Here is a 16,075-nt window from a genome sequence, read left to right on the forward strand (position 1 = left end):
ATTAAAGGTGAGGCTTGACATGGCCCTGGACAACCTGATCTAGTTGGGAATAGAATAGAATAGAATAGAATAGAATAGAATAGAATAGAATAGAATAGAATAGAATAGAATAGAATAGAATAGAATAGAATAGAATAGAATAGAATAGAATAGAATAGAATAGAATAGAATAGAATAGAATAGAATAGAATAGGTTGGAAGAAACCTTTGAGATCATCAGGTCCAACCTATCACCCAACACCACCTAATCAACTAAACCATGGCACCAAGCACCCCATCCAGTCTCTTCCTAAACACCTCCAGGGATGGTGACTCCACCACCTCCCTGGGCAACACATTCCAATGACCAATCACTCTCTCTGGGAAGAACTTCTTCCTAACATCCAGCCTAAACCTCTCCTGGCACAGCTTGAGGCTGCGTCCTCTTGTTCTGGTGCTGGTTGCCTGAGAGAAGAGACCAACCCCCACCTGGCTACAACCTCCCTTCAGGTAGTTGTAGAGAGCAATAAGGTCTCTTCTGAGCCTCCTCTTCTCCAGGCTAAGCAACCCCAGCTCCCTCAGCCTCTCCTCATAGGGCTTGTGCACCAAACCTCTCGCCAACTTTGTTGCCCTTCTCTGGACGTCCCTGCTGACTGCAGGGAGATCAGACTGGATAACCTTTGAAGGTCCTTTCTAGCTTGGGCAATTCTGTGATTCTGTTACCTGAGCTAGGGTGGTGAGATCCATCTTGCAGGGTGCACAGCGATCTTCCAACCTCTGAACCATGGTGCCACTGATGTTTGGACTAGGATCAATGGGAAGGGTGGTGCTGTGTGTTTTGCAGAGACCAGGGCAACAAAAGCACGTGCATGTGGAACTCCACACGTGGGTGGAGGGATGTGCTTTTGTTGTTTGTCTCTGGTTGCTCAATAATCTCACTTGTTTACCTTGGCATGGTCTTGATAGCCCTGGAGGCCAAGGGAGAGTTAATGGGTTTTATGGGATCCTGTCATGATGCAAACCTTGAAATAACATGTGGCAACAGGAGTGTTTTATAAAGGAGTAGGTACATCTAAGATTAATGAGGCTTGTAGGAGATGCTTTGGTTGTAGTTGGGCACCAGCTAGCTGCCAAGCACTGCCTACACCCCCTCACAAGTTTGCAGGTGATAGTCTTCAAGGTCTTCAGGCTTTCTTTTTGGGGAGAAGAAGTGACATAGTCACCTCCTCTTGGCCCCAGCACTCAAAACATCTTTGTCATGTCCTGTGTGCACCCAGTTCTAAAGGATTGACTATGCCTGGGGTGCAAATATGATAATTGCATCTTTGCAGGAACCTGGCACAGCAATTGGTGGTGGCAGGTTCCTGCATGGAGGCACTAACCATATTTGCACCCCAGGTAGGTCCAGCATGGAGTAGGATCATAGAACCCTAGAATCATAGAATGGTAGGGGTTGGAAGGGACCTCCAGAAAGCATCTAGTCCACCCCACTGCTAATGCAGGTTTGCCTAGATGAGGTTGCCCAGGATCACAATGTCCAGGTGGATTTTATAAGTCTCCAGAGAAAGAGATTCCATATCATCTCTGGGCAGCCTGCTCCAGGGCTCCAGAACCCTCAAAGGAAAAAGGTTTCTCCTTAAGTCCAACTTAATCCTGCTGTGCTGTAGTTTGTACCCATTGACCCTTGTCCTATCACTGGGCACCACTGAAAAGAACCCAGCTGCATCCACTTGCCCCTCTACCCTTTAGCTCTTGCTGCGCATTGATCAGATCCCCTCTCAGGCTGCTCTTCTCAAGGCTAAACAGCCCCAGGTCTCTCAGCCTCTCCTTCTCACAGAGATGTTCCAGTCACCTAAGCATCTTCATGGTCTCCACTGGACTCTCTCCAGTAGTTGCCTGTCTCTCTTGAACTGGGGAACATCATTTTCCTGATCACTGGAGGAGGCATAGGGTCAGACTTTATCTGTTTCTCATTTCACAGTATCACTGCTCTCCTTGAAGCTTAGTACCTATCCAAATCCTGGGCCAAATCCTACCATGAGTGTTGGTCTGGAAAGATGCAGAGGAGTTAGTCAGCACTGAAGTAAACAGCTATTAAAGCAAACCAGGTCCATGGCATACCTGCAGCACTGTTATTTCTAATGTTTTTTTAATTCCTCAGGAGGTTTTATTCTGCTCTATTTTTGTTACAGGGATGTAGGTTTCCATTATAAATAGCTGCTTATTCTAATTCAGCCTGAGAACTAGGACAAGGATGCATCCAGACCTTGATTTGGAGTGGGATGAAGATTGCAGTATCTCCAGCCAAGCTTTAGGCTTTCTGTGAGATCCTTCTCTCTGGAAAACCAGCACCTTTACACCTGGAAAGCATCCTGTACTGCCAGGATATAAATCAAATGGGAGCATTGTTAAGGACTTGTTGCCACGCTCACAAATCATTGGAACAAAGCTTTGAAGCTCTGTAGCAGCTTTACCTCTGAGGAGCTTCAGGAGCTGAATTTGGGAGTTGACAATCAAAGCTGGGTGATAAATATTCTTCCCATTTTATAGTCAGAGATGTCATGTTCTGAGCCTGCACACCTTTGTATGTGACACTGCACCAAAGACCTCTGGAAAAATAAAGAACAAAGACTCTGGGTGGTGTGTGAGCACTTTAAAATGATTAGTTGCTCCAAAGAAAATCAGGGGCAGGTTACAAACACTTCCCAACAAACAGAAACTCTTCCATAAGCGAAAAATGGGGAGGTTTAGGTTGGATATGAAAAATAATTTCTTCCCAGAAAGGGTTGTCAAGCCCTGGAACAGGCTGCCCAGGAAAGAGGGAGGGGATCCTGCCATTCTGCTCCTTTGTGCTGAGACCACAAACTCTCAGCATAGGAGAGACATAGACCTGCTGGAGTGGGACCAGAGAAGGCCACAAAAATGACCAGAGGGCTGGAAGCCCTCTGCTGTGAGAAACAGGATCAGACAGTTGGGACTGTTCAGTCTGGACAAGAGAAGGTTCCAGGGTGACCTTCTGAGACCTTTCAGTACTTAAAGAGTCCTACAGGAAAGATGAATAAACCTTTATTTAGAATAAACCAAACCAGGTTGGAAGAGACCTTCAAGATCATCGCGTCCAACCCATCAACCAATCCAACCCACCCAAACAACTAACCCATGGCACCAAGCACCCCATCAAGTCTCCTCCTGAACACCTCCAAGGACAGCGACTCCACCACCTCCCCAGGCAGCCCATTCCAATGGGCAATCACTCTCTCTGTATAGAACTTCTTCCTAATATCCAACCTGAACCTCCCCTGGTGCAGCCTGAGACTGTGTCCTCTTGTTCTGGTACTGGCTGCCTGGGAGAAGAGACCAACATCTGCCTGTCTACAACCTCCCTTCAGGTAGTTGTAGAGAGTGATAAGGTCACCCCTGAGTCTCCTCTTCTCCAGGCTGAGCAATCCCAGCTCCCTCAGTCTTTCCTCATAGGGCTTGTGTTCCAAACCCCTCACCAACTTTGTTGCTCTTCTCTGGACTCATTCCATCAAGTCAACATCCTTCCTAAACTGAGGGGCCCACAACTGGACACAGTACTCGAGGTGTGGCCTAACCAGTGCAGTGTACAGGGGCAGAATGACCTCCCTGCTCCTGCTGGCCACACTGTTCCTGATGCAGGCCAGGATGCCATTGGCCCTCTTGGCCACCTGGGCACACTGCAGGCTCATGTTCAGCCTGCCATCGACCAGTACCCCCAAGTCCCTCTCTGCCTGGCTGCTCTCCAGCCACTCTGACCCCAATGGGGACAGATTTTTATCAGGGTAAGACAAGGGGTGATAGTTTGAAACCAAAAGAAGGAGATTTAGACTGGAGAGACAGAGGACACTTTTTACACTGAGGGGGCTGAGACTCTGGCCCAGGTTGCCCACAGAGGTGGTAGTTGTCCTATCCTTGGAATCATTCCAGGTTAGGTTGTTTGGGGCTCTGAACAACCTAATCTGATGGAGAATGTCCCTGCTGACTGGAAGGGGTTGGACTAGATGATCTTCAAGGCTCCTTCCAACCTAAACCATTTGATGATTCAATGATTCTAAGATCTTCCCAGTTGTCAGCAGCAAACACAGTTCTCCCTCTTCAAAAGTTTACAGAGCATCGCTGGGACTATAACCAAGTCCTTTAGAGTTTGTTGGCAGAGAAGAAGGTAAGGCTGCCATAGGAAGTCCAGATTTGTAAAGGCTTAGCCATGACACAGCCTTCCCTTCAAGGGCATGAATCATATTTACATAGCCATTATGTGAAATATAATCTTCTCATTTTAGAAGCATAGCTATTCTTCCTTGATTGAAATATGATCTAGATCTGTTTGAAAAATAAGTTTTCAAGATCTTCCTGGATTGTAGAAATCTACCTAACTCCTTCCCTGTCTACACATGCACACAACTCTTCTTGCAAACTGTGACACTCATTATGGGTACACGTGTCCAGGGGGTCTTCCAGAAGGGCAATAAAGCAGGGTGCCCTGGGTTGAGATAGACCAGAAGTGATTCTGGTCAGTGATGTCACTTCTCAGCTCTGTCTCTGCTCAGTGAGGGCAATTTCTGAAGTTCAGGGCAGGTTTGCACAGCCAGTGGCTGCTTCTAGCAGTGAGAACACTGACTGGGAGAGTTCCTGCCAAGGGCTGAGCTGCAGAAAGGCTCTGGCTTGGACTTGCTCCTGTGCATACCAAGGGCACTGCTAAATCTTGTGCACCACCTTGGAGTGCAGTAAGTCAGAGGTGGCACCTGTGAGGAGGAGTGGACAGGACAGGGGACCTTAAACTGATGTACAAGGGATTCCATCCCATGGATGTCATCTTCAGGGTGAAGCTGAGGGATCACCAGGGTCATGCTTCTTCCATAGTTGGCATCTGAGGAGAACTCTGTCCATTCTGCCTTTGATCTCAACCCATGTGGTGTTCCTGAGTCCAGTTCCAAAATCCAGCTCCCATCTGCTGCTGAGTCCAGTCTGGGACCTGACCAGCTCCTGCTGGTGATGAGATCATTGCCATTAGGGGTTGGGTTCAATAATGGGTTTGTATCTCTTTGTATCTATTTCATGTTATTGATATTATTTTCATTAAAGCTAGTTTAGTTTTCTTTTCCAACTGATGAAAGATGATGAGGGGGCTGGAGCATTTCTCTTGTGAGGAGAGACAGTGATACCTGGGGTTCTTTAAAGCCTGGAGAAGGGCAGACTGAGAGAGGATCTTCTCAGTGCTAATATCAATATCTAAAGAGTGGAGGGCATGAGGATGGGGCTGGGCTCTTTTCAGTGGTGCCCAGTGATAGGGGGAAAGGCCACAAACTGGAACCTTGAAGGTCTAACTTGAACTTAAGGAGAAGGTTATTTCCTTTGAGGATGTTGGAACAGTGGAGCAGGCTGCCCAAAGAGGTTGTGGAGTCTCTTTCTCTAGAGAGTTTAAAAACCCACCTGGACATATTCGTGGGCAACCCGCTCTAGCTGAACCTGCTTTGGCAGGGGGGCTTAACTAGATGATCTCCAGAGGTCTTTTCCAACCCCCACCATTCTGGGATTCTGTGAACTACTTTTTTAGCAAAAATGAACAAAACAAACAAACAAACAAAAAAAAAGAAAGAAAAGAAAAAAAAAGAAAGAAAATAAACCCAAACAAAACAGCCTGGATGCAAACAGCTTCTCTACCAGGTCAGTGGAAATGGGGCAAAACACGGCAGAATTTTGTGTGCCATGCTACCTGGTCCTTGCCAGAGGGGTTCAGGTCCAGGTTTCACCAGAGAACACTGCCCCAACGTTTCAGAGCTCAGTTGTGGTCCAGGGGTGCAGCTACAAAGCACAATGCCTCACCCATATGGATTTTATGCTTTTCAGAGTAGATCTCATCCAGGAGCTCTGATCCACACCATTAACAGCTGAACTGCGGGAAACATGCTGCCAAACTGGCCAGAGATGAAAGAGGTGAAGTATCCATGGCCAATGAAGGGAGGAGAAGATTAGCCTCCTCTGCTCGTGGCTTGTCAAAGTGATGACAGCACAAGTTAAAGTCATGGAGCATGAGCAGCTCAGCAGAAGTGTCTGCAATCAGCTGTGTCTAATGCTTCTTAGCTGGTAGGGATCTCAAAAACTCTCCTTGGTTCAAGAACATTGTAAAAGGGAGGACTGAAGCGTGCAGCTGTGTGAAGAATTCTCACTGCTCACCTCTAATGAAATCACAGGACAGTTGAGATGCTGGGACTTTATGATTCTCTCTCAGGTGTCACCTCCTGTGCTCATCCTACATTGTGACCTCTGTGGCCTTTGTGTAGGTGGAGAAATCCCCACCAAGGATTGCTCTGAAGCCACAGTTTGCTTTTCTCATGGAATCATCAAACATTTTGTGTTGGAAGGGACTTTAATGGTCACTTGGTCTAACCCCTCTGCAGTCAGCAGGGATATCTTCAGCTAGAGCAGGTTGCTCAGAGCCCCAAGCAATTTAACCTGCAATGATTCTAGGGACAGGGCATCTACCATCTCTCTGAGTAATCTGGGCCAGGGTCTCACAACCTTCATTTTGAAAATTGTCTTCTGTCTTTCTAGTCTGAATCTCCCTCTTTCAGTTTCAAACCATCACCCATTGTGCTGTCACAACTATGACGAAGGTGGTGAAACACTGGCCTAAGATTGCCCAGAGAGGTGGTGGAAGCTCCAACCACAGAAACATTCTCGGACAGGTTGTCTGGGGCTCTGAGCAACCAATTCCAGTTAAAAATGTCCCTGCTGACTGCAGGGGGTTGGACTAGTTGACCTTAAAAGTTCCCTTTCAACCCAAACCATTCTATAGTTCTATGATCATCCAGCAGCTGGGAGTCAATGGTCTTTCTGTGCACCTTTTTGGTGACATAACTTCAGCTCCAGCAGCCAGATGTGCTCCCTACAACTTCTCAAGCCCAGCAATGGTTTGTTTTCAAGTATTTCAGGATCTTTTCCCATGATTTATAACCTCAGTTTCCCTGACTCTGGTGGCATTTTCAATGCTCTTCTCCTAGCTGATGAAGTTGGTCAAGGGTCTAGAGAAAAAGTTTTATGACAAATGGCTGAGAGAACTGGGATTGTTTAGACTGGAGAAGAGGAGGTCGAAGGGAGATCTCATTGATCTCTACAACTCCTTGAAAGGAAGTTGGAGTGAGGTGGGGTTTGCTACCTTCTCCCTTTTATCAGGTGATAGAACAAGAGGAAATGGCTTGAAACTGCAGAAGGGGAGGTTTAGGTTGGAGATAAGGTAAAATTTCTTCCCTGAAAGAGTGGTCAGGCATTGGATCAGGCTGCCCAGGGAGGTGGTGGAGTCACTGTCCCTGGAGGTGTTCAAGAAATGTGTGCACATGGCACTCTGGGACATTGATTATCCTTGAGGTCTTTTCCAACCTTATTGATTCTATGATTCAATGGTCCTGGTGGTGTTAGGTTGATGGTTGGGCTTGATGATCTTAGAGGGCTTTTCCAACCGAAACTGTTCTACGCTCTTATAAAAATCTGCCTCCTGATGTATTTGTTTTGAAATGCTCTTAAACATCACAATCCTGTGATGTTCTGGGCCACTACCACTCTGCTTATCAAACAGTACAAGGTGAGGACAGCATAGTCCGAGCCAAGTAACTCCCCTGTGAGAAAGAGCAGTGCTGAGCAGTGAAAAATCTGTGACATTTGCGTTTCTGCCTGAGTTTTCTGAGCACATAATCAATGTTGGTTTCTTGTGCAGAAGTTTCAGTATTCAGTATCAGTAAGGTTGGAAGAGACCTCAAAGATCATCGAGTCCAACCTGTCACCACAGACCTCATGACTAGAGTAGGGAGGACACTACTGCCCACTGCAGGCTTGAACTCATGACCTTCCCATTAAGGGTCTTATGCGCTACCAACTGAGTACAGTCCTGGATGGTGAATAGGAAAATGTCTCATTTTTTTTTCCTGTCCCTCAAAAATGAGTGAGTAGATGGGTATTTTGGCCACATCCCCATAAATCCTCTTTTTTTTGTAACAATGCAAAACAAATGGGGCTTTCTTCAGCTTTATTTGGAGAATAAAGCTAAACTAGAGTTAGTCACAAGTGCCTGTAAACACTTGTCCATGGAAGATTATCCAGATATCTGGCCTCCAACTTTGCTTTCAGGGAAACTTCACTTTCTTCAAGTTGTTAAAAGAAAAAAGTTTAGGAAAGATGTTGAGTTGCTGGAACATGTCCAGAGAAGGACAACAAAGCTGGGGAGGGGTTTGGAGCACAGCCCTGTGAGGAGAGGCTGAAGGAGCTGGGGTTGCTTAGCCTGGAGAAGAGGAGGCTCAGGGCAGACCTTATTGCTCTCTACAACTACCTGAAGGGAGCTTGTAGCCAGGTGGGGGTTGGTCTCTTCTCCCAGGCAATCAGCACCAGAAGAAGAGGACACAGGCTCAAGCTGTGCCAGGGGAGGTTTAGGCTGGATGTTAGGAAGAAGTTCTTCCCAGAGAGAGTGATTGGCCATTGGAATGTGCTGCCCAGGGAGGTGGTGGAGTCACCATCCCTGGAGGTGTTTAGGAAGAGAGTGGATGGGGTGCTTGGTGCCATGGTTTAGTTGATTAGATGCTGTTGGATGAGAGGTTGGACTTGATGATCTCAAAGGTCTCTTCCAACCTGGTTAATTCTATTCTATTCTGTCTATACAGGACTTCAGCTATAACTACACGTTTTTTACACAATAATCTTTTTATTTTGCTCAAAAAGGTACAGGAAACAAGATATTTTCTCCTCCTTGGATCAGATCACTGGCATATGAAGTTGAATCTCCTGCCTCACAGTTTGGACACAGAACTTCTTGCTGACAAAAAGGAGATCTAGATAGAACAAAGAACCAGCACAAAAATGTAGGGTGGAGAAGACGTGCCACATAACAGAAGACCAACCCATTCAGCTCTTCTGCTGGCTAACCCCTGTGGGAAAAAATGCTCCAAGGACTATGGAAGACATCTAATACAAAGTTCTGCTTCTTCAAATACACTTTTTACAGTGTATTACTTTTTGATTCAAGCCAACCAGACCAGCAGAGCAAACAGACTCCATAGCAAGGTTTGAGGGAGCTGTGAGAAGTCAGTTCAAAAACTTGTGTTGGGACTTCTTGAGTTGTGCTTCTCTCTTGGTTGTGGAAATAGGGCAGCAACTAAACCAGCAATTTCTAGGAGCTGTTGAGGGTTGTCTGTGAGGCATCCGAACACAATGTTGGGCTGGTAGAGGATTATTCTCTTTTTCTTCCAGTTCTTCAGCATGAAAGACCTCCTCCATCAGCTTCTCAGAGTCTTGTCCAGAAAAAGGCACAAATGGAGCTTGCTAGTATCCCAACTGGCACAAAGCTGGTCCTCAGACTAGCTGCACCGTCACTATCAACGTTGCACAAGTTAGAGTAGCAGCAGGAGACAGGGCGTGTCATGCCAATCCCGTCCACGTCAGATGGGAGGCAGATGGAAGAGCACATCTTGGTGACTGTTGAGATTCCCATGAAGGGATAAACTGCAGCAAAGAAAGAAAGAAAGAAGAAACAGTTTAGGAATGGGAGGAATGGAGGATTCTTCATGTCCCTCATGAACTATGAGGTGCCTTCACCACCAAAGTCTTAGCACCAGTTCAAACACACCGGTCAGGCTGAGGCTGCATTCCCAAAAGCTCCAGAAAATTCAAGGGCATTTCTGGTTTGCCTCCAGATGACCAGAAACTGATGTCCCTACCTTATTGAATTTGGGTTGTCTTTGCTAGAGAAGTGATTATTCTTCTGTATTGGTCACTGGTGAGGCCACACCTCAAATTCTGGGTTCAGTTTCAGGCCCTTCATTCCAAGAAGGACATTGATGTGCTGGAGAGTATTCAGAAATGGGCAACAAAGTTGGTGAAGGATGTAGAGAACAAGTCTCATGAGGAGCAGCTGAGGGAACTGGGATTGTTCAGTCTGGAGAAAAGGAAGCTGAGGACAGACCTTCTGGCTCACTACAACTTCCTGAAAGGAGTTTGGATCCAGGTTGGGGGTGGTCTGTTCTCCCAAGGAACAAGCAAAATGAAAAGAGGAAACAGCCTCAGGTTCCACCAGGTGAGGTTTAGGTTGGACATTAGGAAAAATTTCTTCACCAAGAGGGTTGTCAACCCCAGAAACAGGCTGCCCAGGGCAGTGGTGGAGTTCACATCCCTGCAGGGCCTTCAGAGCTATGTAGATGTGGTGCTGAGGGACATTGTTTAGTGGCAACCTGGAAGTGTTGGGTTATAATGGTTGGATTCATTGATCTTAAAGATATCTTCCAACCAAAACAATTCTATGCTTCTGTGATTTTAGAGGCCTCTCCACATCAACCAGCTTTCATAACCACTTCTTGAGTCAGGAGAGCACTGTTTAAACTACTCCCATTGGTCAAGTTATGCAAATTTCCTGGAGAGGCAGAAATCTTTAGCTCTTTGTCTCAGGCATTTTTTTTCTGACCATACTCAACATGGAGCATTCAGCTATGAAATTGGATTCACCAAGTACTCACTCACATGAGGTCTGTTCCCCACAGCAGCAATCTTCACTGTAGAAACACTGACAAATGTCTAAAAAGAAGCAATTGTCCTTACCATCCTCCAAGGAATACATGGTAGTCTTGCAAATGGTTTCATTCTTCTTGCAGGTCTGAATCTTCATGCACTTATCAGAAGTGGTGGGTTCATGGCAACTGTAACATTTCAAGGAGTATACTGCAAGGAGGAAGAATATGAGGTTGGCCTTTATGTAGACCACAAGATCCTGTCCGTGCCCCTCTAGGAATCACTGGGGAAGGGATCTTTCCAAAATACTCATACTGGGAACAGGGATGGGATAGTAAAAGATGTTTGCACCAAAAGATATTTGTACCAATGGAGATAAGAAATACACTAGGTTGGTGGTCAAAGCAGAGGTGGGTTCAGACCCCTTGTAACAAGTCAGGCAAGACAGTCAGACACACAGAAGATCACATAATACATGAAAGACCTTGTAGTTGGTTTTCCTCAGCTCTCTTCTTACTTTGCATTGCATCTGCTTTTCTGACAGACTGGCATCCACTTAGCTCCAATCTCCTTGAGGGAGTTGGAGGAAGTGAGGTGATCTCCCCTCAGCCTCCTTTTCTCCAGAATGAACAACCCCGGTTCCCTCAGCTGCTCACCACACGACCTGTTCTCCAAACCCTTGACCAGCTTAAAGGTTGCCCTTCTCTGGACAGGCTCAAACACCTCAATGTCTTTCTTGGAGTGAGAGGCCCAACAGTGAACCCAGTATTCAAAGTGTGGCCTCACCAGTGCTCAGTGCAAGAGGACAATCTCTTTCTTAGTCCTACTGGCCACACTATATTTTATATAAACCAAAACAAGACAGAATTGGCATTTCCTACCAAGATCAAATCCAACTCTACCAGGGCCACTACTACACCATATCTTTGAGCACCATTTCTAGATGGCTTTTAAATACATCCAGGGATGATGGTTCAATCATTTCCCTGGGTAGCTTGTTCCAGTCTTTGATAACACTCCATGCAAACCACCATTAAATAGAGCTGGAGAAAATCAGCCTCGCAGTTTCTGGGCCACCAGCTTTGTGTCCCAGCCCAGCTTTCCCACTTCTGGTAGCTTCTAATGCAATATATGATTGGAGAGAGCAATCACAAACACTACATTAACCTGCCTAGATGTTTTCAGGGTTAAATATCTAAAGAAGAATAGAAAGTGAAATACACAAATACAGAAACTAGGGTGAGATTGAGCACGAACATGTAAAAAGTGAGAGCTGGAGTCTGCATTAAAGAAGTGACACCATATAATGACACCTTGTCTTGTGACACTTCATAAAGAGCCTGAACTAACAACCTCAACAAGACCATGATGGTCCTCAACATCTGACAGGTTGGAAATATTCCCAAACCAGGTTGTTTTGCAGAAAACTGCTCAAAGGTAGGAGACATGGTGTTTGGAGGGAACAGCATGCACCACCACCCCATCACAGAATCTCCTGCAGAAGTTTGGATAAATCAGAATAGAAACTTACCAAACTCCATGCAAGTGATGGCAACCAACAGAAGAGACAGAAACACCTTCATCTTGCACAGACCTGGCCACAAGGCAACCACTGTTCTTCACAGCTGTCTTTAATGGTACACCTCCTGCTGGCTTTCAGTGTACTAATTCTGAGCTCAGATCCAATTCTACTAGAAAAACGAGTTTGAAGGAGATATAAATGAATTGAATAAGCTACAAAGCAGGCCCCACCTCCCGCCCTGTGGTCATGTCTTTTCATGTTCTTTGGAGAAGAAAATGAAGTTTTGCATGGTGGACAATAAAGATTACTTAATGTGGGTGCTTTGTGTCTGGGCATGATGTGTCAACCCAGGGGTGTTAAATAATCCCAGTGCTTGTGTTTGACCTGACACCTTGGTGTCATTTGTTCTTCTCTGTAGTGGTTAGGGAGACCTGGGTGGTTTCCACAGATCCTGGTGGAAAAAATAAACAAACAAGCAACAACAAAAACAAGCAAACAAACATCTGCAGCTCTGAACAGCAAAGCTTTGTAGCTCATATGCTTTTATAGAATCATAGGCTGGTTTGGGTTGGAAAGCACCTATAAAGTTCAACTAGTCCAACCCACCTGCAGGAAGTAGGAACGTCTTTGACTAGAGCAGGTTGCTCAGAACCTCATCCAACCTGACCTTGAATGCCTCCAGGAAAGGAGCTTCTACCATCTCTCTGGGCATCCTGGGCTAGTGTTTCACCACCCTTATTGTAAATAATATCTCCCTTCTATCCCCTGTAAATCTCCCCTCTTTTAGTTTAAAACCATTAGTCCTTGGCCTATCACAACAGGGTCTCTGGGCTTTTACCCTCAGCAGAGTTTATGAAATCAAAGTATAATTTTGGTTGGAAGAGACCTTTAAGATCATGAAGTCCAACCAGCACTGCCAGGTCACCACTAAACTATGTCCCTATCACCATGAGGAGAAGAGGAAAGCTGACTTGCAATCTTTTACTCACTGGAAAAAGCATGGTTGGGGTTTGGGAACTCTTCCCAAGCTATGAACAGGATTGCAAGGGACTGTGGGTGGGAGTAACCTGTCTCTATGTGCTCTTCCTGTCCTTCACAGACTGAGTTGTTGGGAGCACTGGGAAGATAATAGGGCCAAAATAGTCTCTCAAGGCCACTATCCCAAGTTGTTCAGAGAGGATGGTGCATGGAGAAGTGCCTCTGTTCTGAGCCAACCCTCTCCAAGCCTGGTGGTAAGCCCATGACTTCCCTGCTTGCTAAACACCTTGGCTTTCCCATCCCCAAACTGTGCTGCCCCGAGCATTTGCTTGCTTTTCCTGTCCCTTAGGCCAACCCCATGCTGGTAAAATCCTCCTACAAAGTGTGATGAGCAAGTTTGGTGATGAACTTCCAAAACACTTGTGAAGAAGAGTCTTTCAATGGTTATGCCAGGTGTCCACCCAACACTCACTTTTAGTAAGGAAACAAGGAGGGAAAGCTGAAACAAAGATGCTCGTAGAGATGTTTCCACTACCTTTGCTATCTGTCACATCAACAAAGGAACTTTATTCAAGGTTAGTGTGAAAAGGTCTTCTGCTATTCCCAAATAAACAACCCAACCATCATCTCTCCAAACATAAGCCTCCAGTGATGGCCTCATCATGTTAGCAAGTTCTGCTTCATTTACAAGCATCACTTCTGGGTGATCTACACCCTCAGGAATTGAAAGCCATTGTTTTTGTGGTTGCCTCCATAATGCAGTGAATTATTGTTGACTATCAAAGTTTAGCAGTTTTTCCAGCCCAAAATTACGCAGGGAAAGGCATTTTGTGAGAGTCCTGGTTTGGCATTCCTCATGTTCAGCAGAGGATTTTATAAGCCTATTAAGATTGTGCTGATCATGTTTGCTTTGTTCTTAGGAAGAAAAAAGCACCCAACAAATTTCAGGTGGAAAAGGGTGTGGTTTCTGGTTTCTGGTATCAAGTGGCCTCCAACAACATGTCCTAGATGATTTCAGATGCACATGTGATGTTCATTACATTATAAGACTCTGGATGGAAGAGCGTGTGTCAACACCCTGCTTAAATCCTGTGTCCTCCTTCTAGCATGGAGTATTGATTTCTTGGGGGGGAGTGACAACATACCTCACTTGTTTATAGTTTCAGTTGATCTTATCTGAATCTTTAAGCATGGCCTGAAACGTTTCCTCTTTATTCACACCCTGTACAATTGCCCTGTGCTGTTGGCAAGTCACCAAAGATAACAAGAACTAAGAGGAATATCCAAAGTGTTTTCACAGAATGCCAGCATGGTAGGGTTTGGAAGGGGCCTCTGGAGACCATCTAGTTGAATGCCCCTGCTAAAGCAGGGTTACCTACAGCAGGTTATCCAGGATCATGTCCAGGGAGGTTTGGTCTCTCTCCAGAGAAAGAGACTTCACAACCTCTCTGGACAGCTTGCTCCAGGGCTCCAGCACCCTCAAAGTTAAGAATTTTTTCCTTCTATTTCAGTGGAACCTCCTGGGCTTCAGTTTGTTCCCATTGCCCCTTGTCTTATCACTGGGCACCACTGAAAAGAGCCCTCCCCATCCTCTTGTCCCTTACCCTTTAGCACTTGCTGAGCATTGATCAGATCCTCTCTCAGGCTGCTCTTCTCCAGGCTAAACAGTGCAAGGTCTCTCAGACTTTCCTCCTCACAGAGATGCTCCAGGCCCCTCAGCATCTTTGCAGCTTCCACCGTACTCTCCAGTAGTTTTCTCTCTCTGTCCTGAACCCAGAACTCCAGATGTGGCCTCAATAGGGCAGAGTAGAGAGAGAGAAGAACCTCCTGTGACCTCCTGGCCACACTCATCATTCACCCCAGGAGACCATTGGCCTTTTTGGCCATGAGGGCACTTTGCTGGCTCATGTTTAACTTGCTGTCCATCAGCACTCCCAAATCCTTCTCCAGCAGGTCAACACCTCACCTCTCCTGGTGCTTTGCTGAACTCCTGTGTTGGAGATTTTCCATTAACTACAGATAAGAAAAAGGAGAAGACACAAGCTCTGTGAATCTGCCCCAAGATATGCCAGGATTGATCAGAGAAAGAAAAACAACTATTTCTAATGGAGGTGTTCAGAGGCAAACCAGTACAAGAACTCTCTGTATTTCAGAGGAGTTTGTTACCATAAACAAAAGTTCTGAGTCAGATGTTTACTCCCAGCCTCAGAAACCTATCCCAAACACCTTTCCAGTCCTACCTGTCCATCTGAGATAGTCTCTGGGTGGAGGCATCTTCATCTGATGTGAGCAGTCCTGCAACAGTCGCATCCAGGCTGGAAATAATCTCCAAATCCCATATCCTCGTAATGGATGGGTTCAAACTGCTTAAGTACCAGGCTTAGGAGGAACTGCTGGGAAGTCCTAAGATACATGTCCACCCACTTCCAGTGCAGAGCCTCATGGACCATGAGTTATGCATATACACAGACAAGTCCAGGCACTGGATTCAGCTGAGAGCTTTCTTCACTTGATCATTGTAAACTCTCCATTTTCTTGACTCTTGTCAGTTCTGTAGATATCTCCTAGAGGAATCCCACAGCTTTTCAGAGCAGACATATATAGCAGGAAAAGTTATGACTTAATCCAAAGGTAGATGTGGAAGGCTGCTGACATGAGTGTTGTACACTAGTGCTTAAACTTTTGTTTCACTCTTACAAGTGTGCATATCTACCCCTCACTCCAAGAAGGATATTGAGGTGCTGAAGAGTGTCCAAAGAAGAGCAATGAAGCTGGTGAAGGGTCTGGGGCACAAGTCTTGTGAGGAGCAGCTGAGGGAGCTGGGCTTGTTTAGCCTGCAGAAAAGAAGGCTAAGGGGAGAACTCACTCTCTACAAATCCCTGAAAGGAGGTTGGAGCAAGATGGGAACTGGTCACTCCTGAGAAGTGATAGCACAATAGGAAAGAGCTTTAATTTGCACCAAGGGAGGTTTAGGTTGGAACAATACTTCACTGAGAGGGTTGTCAAGCCCTGGAACAGGATGCCCAGGGAAACAGCAAAGTCACCATTCCTGGAGGGATTTTAAAGCCATGTAGATGTGGTGCTGAAGGA

General features: G+C 45.9%; 1 protein-coding gene across 3 annotated transcripts; it reads right to left on the reverse strand.

The window, feature by feature from the left end:
* Positions 1-8,669: 8,669 nt before the first annotated feature.
* LOC137453715 (ly6/PLAUR domain-containing protein 2-like) lies at positions 8,670-15,604 on the reverse strand. 3 transcript variants are annotated; one of them, XM_068163198.1, is made up of 6 exons: positions 15,226-15,604; positions 14,952-14,998; positions 14,590-14,777; positions 12,017-12,176; positions 10,576-10,695; positions 8,670-9,486 (listed from the first exon to the last, which is right to left on the reverse strand). In XM_068163198.1, exons 4-6 carry the CDS (start codon positions 12,066-12,068, stop codon positions 9,269-9,271), a joined length of 390 nt encoding a protein of 129 aa, XP_068019299.1. In that variant the 5' UTR covers positions 12,069-12,176; positions 14,590-14,777; positions 14,952-14,998; positions 15,226-15,604; the 3' UTR covers positions 8,670-9,268. The 3 variants fall into 3 exon arrangements, with proteins under 3 accessions (XP_068019299.1, XP_068019298.1, XP_068019297.1); XM_068163197.1 differs by having other exon boundaries at positions 12,017-12,173; positions 14,590-14,998; XM_068163196.1 differs by having other exon boundaries at positions 14,590-14,998.
* Positions 15,605-16,075: the final 471 nt, after the last annotated feature.

The sequence above is a fragment of the Melanerpes formicivorus genome, unplaced genomic scaffold (assembly GCF_026170545.1).
Source record: "Melanerpes formicivorus ecotype bairdi unplaced genomic scaffold, bMelFor1.0.p_v2 SCAF_71, whole genome shotgun sequence".
Classification (NCBI taxonomy): Eukaryota; Metazoa; Chordata; class Aves; order Piciformes; family Picidae; genus Melanerpes; species Melanerpes formicivorus.